Here is a 7,500-nt window from a genome sequence, read left to right as displayed (position 1 = left end):
TATAACGCAAGACGAAACAATGACAGACGTTAGCTTCAGTAAAGTTAGCTTCATTCATTGAGAGAAAATGTGCGCCTTTGGGGTTTGTAGTCTTTACGTATTTTCACAGTCTTACACCTCAACAGTTTTACATCAAACTGCGACTTTATTGACTTTAAAATGTATCTTTTCAATTGACAAACATCATATGTGTAATTCAGGGCACAATTCAAACGAGATCAAAAATAATTGTTGTCGCTCGCCATTGACTACCATGCAATATTTTTTCCGAGATAAGGTCCCATGGTGAAGGGGAGGGGCTTATGCTCTCTATACGCATTACAAACCGAACGATTCGTTGGACCATTTTTCCTGCCGACCAAAAACCACCACATCGTTGCGCAACATCAAATGGCAAACGTAATGAAAGCGGAACGAAATTATTGTGTGTCATTATTTTGTGCTTCACGGACCGTTTATCAGTTTCGACCATCAATGTCAGTGCAGCCATAGATATCCATAATAAAGGCTAGATGTCTTACGGCGGAGTCTCTATCGTCATCACCGGCGGCCATCTTGTCCCAGGCAAGCTTTCTGGCGGGCTCTGTGGTGCCTGATGTAAGATGAGTGATCAGCACCAACACAAATACTCTTATCTCGTTGAGATCTTGACGGATTTACAAACGGTTTGGTTTCTTACAAACGTTATTAACGTGGCTGTAATTCTGGATGATTATTTATTTATACACTTATTATTCATAAGTATGTGTCCACTGTGGAATAACTACATCTCTGACGTTTATAACAAACCAAACCGTTTGAAAATCAGTAGAAAATTGAGCAAGTTATGGTTATTTAAAAGGTACATGCACCATTAAACCACAATGTTACGAGTGAGCGAGCTGCCTGTGGCAAGATGGCCGCCAGTGCGGACGTCCACCTCCATTGGCCAGCAGCGCGGACGAGACATCTAGCCTTTATTATGGATATCTATGAGTGCAGCGCGAGCCGATCTTCATCAAGCGACACTGTTCTACACAGCGCTGAGAGATCCAGTGAAGAACGCATTTGAGTGAAGTAATAACATCACTGCAAGATCTAGTGAGAAGCATTCACATGTCTCCGTTATTAACCGTAGATCTCTATTAGATCAAACAGCGCTGACGTGCAAACCAGGAGAAATATTGTGCCGTGAATGAACTAGTTATAGTCCGTAAGTCCACAGATCTGCATGGGTTTACTGTAGTAACACTCACTGTAACCATGGAAGTGTGGGAGAAATAGTAATACATCACACATCTTTTTCCAGCACTTCAAAACTCAAATATTATGTTTTAAAGGGCTCATATAATGCCATTTTTGTACAAGCTAATATGATTCTTTAGGGTCTAAATTAAAAGTTTGTAATATACTTTAAATAAAAATTCTCATTAGTATTGTAAGAAAACATGCCGTAATGTACCCTAAGTGTAAACCTTCGACGCATTTATTGTGAAGCATGCAAGATTTGCAAAGATTAATATAAATATTAATATAAAGGTTAATAAAACGTTACACTCACTTCAGTTCTTCTGGAGGTTCAGCAGGAACACGAATATCTGGTACCGATCCTTTCTTCAGGAGCAGCTTCTTAGCAAATCCAGCTTTATACCTCTTCGTTTATAAAGCAGTCTGGTGTGTGAAATGATTCGCGCAAACATGAGAGCATTGACGTTGCTCGTGGGGAATATTCCCTTCGAAAACAAACTCAGCCACTGCGTCTTCAGCGGTTCGGATTTAGGAACATTAAAATGACTGTGTTCGTTATTACACCCAAGAACAGAACACCACAATCGCTTAGAGCCATTCTGCTCATAGACAGTGCTCCAGCATATCAACAATGAGCGCGCCGGTCCGCGCAGACTATGATTGACAGCTCTCTCATGGAGCTCATCTCACCCGCGAGGGCGGGTCTGTGTTGAGACACTCCTGTCAATCAACAATCGTGGGAGGGGCTTCCGAGCGTGTGACGTCACACGGTCGAACGGCTCGATTTGAGGCAGGGGAAAACATATAAGGAGATTAAAACAAAACACTGGATGGATTTTTATCATTATATAATGGTTGTGTACAGGCACTGCCAACACACATTTCAGTACAATCAACTTGTAAAAGTGCATGTACCATTATATGACCCCTTTAACAAATATTATACATTATTTGCTCATCCTTCAAAGATTACCCCATTTATAAAACTAAAAGTTTCAACATGTAGGAAAACTCACATTTAAAAATAAATAAATAAATAAATAATTTTAATAAATAGGAAATTTCCCTGGCATTTCTTTCTTTTTGCTGTATTGAAAACGTACCAAACCGTGACACCACTGTATCGTATCGAACCGAACCATGAATTTTGTGAACCGTTACACCCCTAATAGACAGACAAACGATGATATACAGATAGATGGATGGATGAATGGATGGATGGATGGATAAATAGATATCTGTCCATCTGTCGATCGCTCTATCGTTCTTTCGCTCCATCTATAATTCTATAATTTCCTGAGTCGGACTCCAGTCGGACTCTATTCAGTGTCGGTGAAGGACGAGTGAGTCTCATCCAGTGGCCGGAATATCACAGAGCTTTAGTGGCTCTCCTGACCAGCAAAAACACCTCAATTCCCATAGCAACAGCATAGCAATGCCTTCCACACACACACACACACACACACACACACACACACACACACACACACACACACACACACGCACACAGCACACGAGCACTGAACATGTAGAACCCGGTTTCTTACTCTCGCTTTATTTTTATTCAGACAGGCAGAGAGAGAGAGAGAGAGAGAGAGAGAGAGAGAGAGAGAGAGAGAGAGAGTCCATCCATCCATTTCCTGCATTCCATTGGTGTTTTGATTTATTTGTGCCTTTTCAATTACTATTTTTGTGTCAGTGTGTGTGTGTGTGTGTGTGTGTGTGTGTGTGTGTGTGTGTTGTGGGTCGTTAGCAGACAATAGGACAGATGCAGTTAATGCAAACACTCACTCTCTATTAATACAGAACTGCACATTATGTTCTCCATAACAGTAATGTTATCTGGCCTGTGTTTCACTGTTATTGGTGTAATTCTCAGGCGCTTGTATTATATAACTCACCTTTAGGGTGGAAATTCTGCAACATACATCAGTTATTTGAGGCCACACAAGCCGAACGCTTATCTGCGGGAGAACCGGCTCTGAAGCGTCGGCCCAGTGTGAACTCTGTGTACAGTCAAGCGCTTCCGTCATTATCAGTCACACTTTAAACAACCCTCAATATTACACCTGTCATCATGTCCCGACCACAGTCATGAACGACAGCTCCGGCTGCGCCAGTGACTGCATTACATTCAGGTCTAGATCCAAATCTAATGACTCCCTATCATAGTGTGTTTCATTTACAGGATAGAGAAGAAAAACTGGATATGATAGACTTTTATTTTCATTCAATTTTGTTTTTGTTACTTTATCTTTATTATAGTATTTCTTTCTTTCTTTCTTTTTAGTTCTTTTATTACTGGGATAAAACAGGATATCACACTTGGAGGAGGGTTTTTATTTTTTTTCCCGTTTCATTTTGTTTTTGTTAGTGTTTAAATCAAAATCGTTTCATTTCAGTTTTTATGTACATTTTTTAACCTTTTATGATGATCTTTTTTAACCTTGTATGACTTGTATGATGGTTTTTATTTTATTTCATTTTATTTTATCATGTTATTGTATGTTGTTTTATTTTATGCGGTTTGTATGTTAAACATAATTTCAGTTTCATGTTTAATTTTTTTAACCAGGATAAAAAAAAAACAGGATTTCAAAGACTTGTAGGAGTATTTTTAAAAAAAAAATTAAAATGTATTTATTTTTTAATTTAAATTTTTAATTTTTTTATTTTAGTGTTATGTTATTTATGTGCTGTTATTTTTGCAGTGAGTTGTAGTTTTCAGATGACGTGGTTTTCAATTTAATTTTATTTAATTTACATTAATTAAATTATCCAAATTAAATTATTTTATTTTATTTTATTTTATTTTATTTGACTATTTTATTTTATTTTGTGTTATGTTATTTTAGTGTTATGTTATTTTAGCAGTGAGTTGTAGTTTTCAGATGACGTGGGGTCAATGGTAAATGTTACTGGTGCCAAATTTGTATCTCATAATATTTTTGCAGAAAATGAAACTCGGTCAGTCTGTCGTCTCTCGGTGAGTTTTGGATCCAGCCTTCATGGGTCGATGCCTGACGTTTTACATATGCACAATAAAATCTCTCGTTTGCCCTTTTCGACATTACATAACTGAAAAGTGTTTGAGGCTCCAGTATGAAATATGTGTTCCTTCATGTCGGATCTGTAATAATTGCGGCGCTGTTTGATTGACAGGCCGAGGCCGAGTGGGGTTAGAGTTCACCGGGATCGAGTTGTTTGACGGATGAAGCGGTTCAGCCTTGAAGTGCTTTAGCTCTGTTTCACTGTGGAGTTTTACTGTCTCAGCGATCGACTGTTATGAAGTTACGGCTGAATCCTTGAGGCGTTTGCAGATCGAGGAAACACACAGCTGACGGCCTGTCATTTGCATCTCAGTAAATAGCAATCATTTATAAAGGTCACATTTTACGGCATGTGAAGATTCAAATACTTCCTCCATTTCTGAAATTTACTTAAACATATGCGTGTGAAATTTACTTAAAAATATGCGTGTGAAATTTACTTAAAAATATGCGTGTGAAATTTACTTAAAAATATGCGTGTGAAATTTACTTTAAAAATATGCGTGTGAAATTTACTTAAAAATGTGCGTGTGAAATTTACTTAAAAAATATGCGTGTGAAATTTACTTAAAAACATGTGTGTGAAATTTACTTAAAAACATGCGTGTGAAATTGACTTAAAAACATGCGTGTGAAATTTACTTAAAAATATGCGTGTAAAATTTACTTAAACATATGCGTGTGAAATTTACTTAAACATATGCGTGTGAAATTTACTTAAACATATGCGTGTGAAATTTACTTAAAAATATGTGTGTGAAATTTACTTAAATATTCGTGTGAAATTTACTTAAACATGCGTGTGAAATTTACTTAAACATATGCGTGTGAAATTTACTTAAAAATATGCGTGTAAAATGTACTTAAAAATATGCGTGTGAAATTTACTTAAACATATGCGTGTGAAATTTACTTAAACATATGCGTGTGAAATTTACTTAAACATATGCGTGTGAAATTTACTTAAAAATATGCGTGTAAAATGTACTTAAAAATATGCGTGTGAAATTTACTTAAATATGCGTGTGAAATTTACTTAAACATATGCGTGTGAAATTTACTTAAAAATATGCGTGTGAAATTTACTTAAAAATATGCGTGTGAAATTTACTTAAAAATATGCGTGTGAAATTTACTTTAAAAATATGCGTGTGAAATTTACTTAAAAATGTGCGTGTGAAATTTACTTAAAAAATATGCGTGTGAAATTTACTTAAAAACATGTGTGTGAAATTTACTTAAAAACATGCGTGTGAAATTGACTTAAAAACATGCGTGTGAAATTTACTTAAAAATATGCGTGTAAAATTTACTTAAACATATGCGTGTGAAATTTACTTAAACATATGCGTGTGAAATTTACTTAAACATATGCGTGTGAAATTTACTTAAAAATATGTGTGTGAAATTTACTTAAATATTCGTGTGAAATTTACTTAAACATGCGTGTGAAATTTACTTAAACATATGCGTGTGAAATTTACTTAAAAATATGCGTGTAAAATGTACTTAAAAATATGCGTGTGAAATTTACTTAAACATATGCGTGTGAAATTTACTTAAACATATGCGTGTGAAATTTACTTAAACATATGCGTGTGAAATTTACTTAAAAATATGCGTGTAAAATGTACTTAAAAATATGCGTGTGAAATTTACTTAAATATGCGTGTGAAATTTACTTAAACATATGCGTGTGAAATTTACTTAAACATATGCGTGTGAAATTTACTTAAACATATGCGTGTGAAATTTACTTAAACATATGCGTGTGAAATTTACTTAAACATATGCGTGTGAAATTTACTTAAAAATATGCGTGTGAAATTTACTTAAACATATGCGTGTAAAATTTACTTAAAAATATGCGTGTAAAATTTACTTAAAAATATGCGTGTGAAATTTACTTAAACATATGCGTGTAAAATTTACTTAAAAATATGCGTGTAAAATTTACTTAAAAATATGCGTGTGAAATTTACTTAAAAATATGCGTGTGAAATTTACTTAAAAATATGCGTGTGAAATTTACTTAAAAATATGCGTGTGAAATTTACTTAAACATATGCGTGTGAAATTTACTTAAAAATATTTGTGTGAAATTTACTTAAAAACATGCGTTTGAAACTTACTTAAAAATATGCGTGTGAAATTTACTTAAAAATATGCGTGTGAAATTTACTTAAAAATATGCGTGTGAAATTTACTTAAAAATATGCGTGTGAAATTTACTTTAAAAATATGCGTGTGAAATTTACTTAAAAATATGCGTGTGAAATTTACTTTAAAAATATGCGTGTGAAATTTACTTAAAAATATGCGTGTGAAATTTACTTAAAAATATGCGTGTGAAATTTACTTAAAAATATGCGTGTGAAATTTACTTTAAAAATATGCGTGTGAAATTTACTTAAAAATATGCGTGTGAAATTTACTTTAAAAATATGCGTGTGAAATTTACTTAAAAACATGTGTGTGAAATTTACTTAAAAACATGCGTTTGAAACTTACTTAAAAATATGCGTGTGAAATTTACTTAAAAATATGCGTGTGAAATTTACTTAAAAATATGCGTGTGAAATGTACTTAAAAATATGCGTGTGAAATTTACTTAAAAATATGCGTGTGAAATTTACTTTTAAAAAATATTCGTGCAAAAATTTGCCAAAGAAAAATTTAGTAAATTTTACTCATTGTTTCTTTCAGTGTATGAGATTTTCTCTCATTGTATTGCTGATTTAACGCCAAGGTTAGTGCATGTTGAGATGTTCGAGATCACAGATGTGTTGATTATAAATCTCTGGGTGGGAGTTTCGCAAAAGACTTGATTTGAAAAGGTAGAAGGCCTTCGTTTTGATCCGTCTGCATCTTCTTCACAGGTTATCAGGGATTAATATTCCCGTTCCCATCGTCAGCAACAAGAACTGGCTTCGGCTTCACTTCGTGACAGACAACAGCCATCGGCACAAAGGATTCACTGCGCAGTATCAAGGTGCGTTTTCAATAGATTGCCTTTTAAAAATGATGTGATTCACAGTAATTTCCCATTTCTGGTAATTGCTTATGGCAAATATCACAAAAACATGTCCAGGTTATACATATTTCACCACCAAAGGAGGAACAAATAGTACATGAAACTGACTGTATGCATATAAAGAATTTTATATATACATAATATATGCTAAAAATAGGCTAAATGTAGTTTATAGTTTTTTCTCTTTTG

The 7,500-nt window shown here is 34.3% G+C and overlaps 1 protein-coding gene across 4 annotated transcripts in view; it reads left to right on the top strand.

Moving 5' to 3' along the window:
- The window catches only part of csmd3a (CUB and Sushi multiple domains 3a), a 423,029-nt gene that overhangs the window by 89,749 nt on the left and 325,780 nt on the right, over positions 1–7,500 (top strand). For all 4 annotated transcript variants that reach the window (XM_056269911.1, XM_056269909.1, XM_056269910.1 and 1 more), the window contains exon 6: positions 7,157–7,269. In XM_056269911.1, the coding sequence (XP_056125886.1) occupies positions 7,157–7,269 (113 nt within the window). The remainder of the gene's footprint in view (positions 1–7,156; positions 7,270–7,500) is intronic.

The sequence above is a fragment of the Rhinichthys klamathensis genome, unplaced genomic scaffold, assembly GCF_029890125.1.
Source record: "Rhinichthys klamathensis goyatoka isolate OS25496 unplaced genomic scaffold, OSU_Roscu_1.1 h1tg000293l_1, whole genome shotgun sequence".
Classification (NCBI taxonomy): domain Eukaryota; kingdom Metazoa; phylum Chordata; class Actinopteri; order Cypriniformes; family Leuciscidae; genus Rhinichthys; species Rhinichthys klamathensis.
The sequence above is the reverse complement of the archived record's forward strand: the minus strand, read 5'-3'. Positions and strand labels throughout refer to the sequence as shown.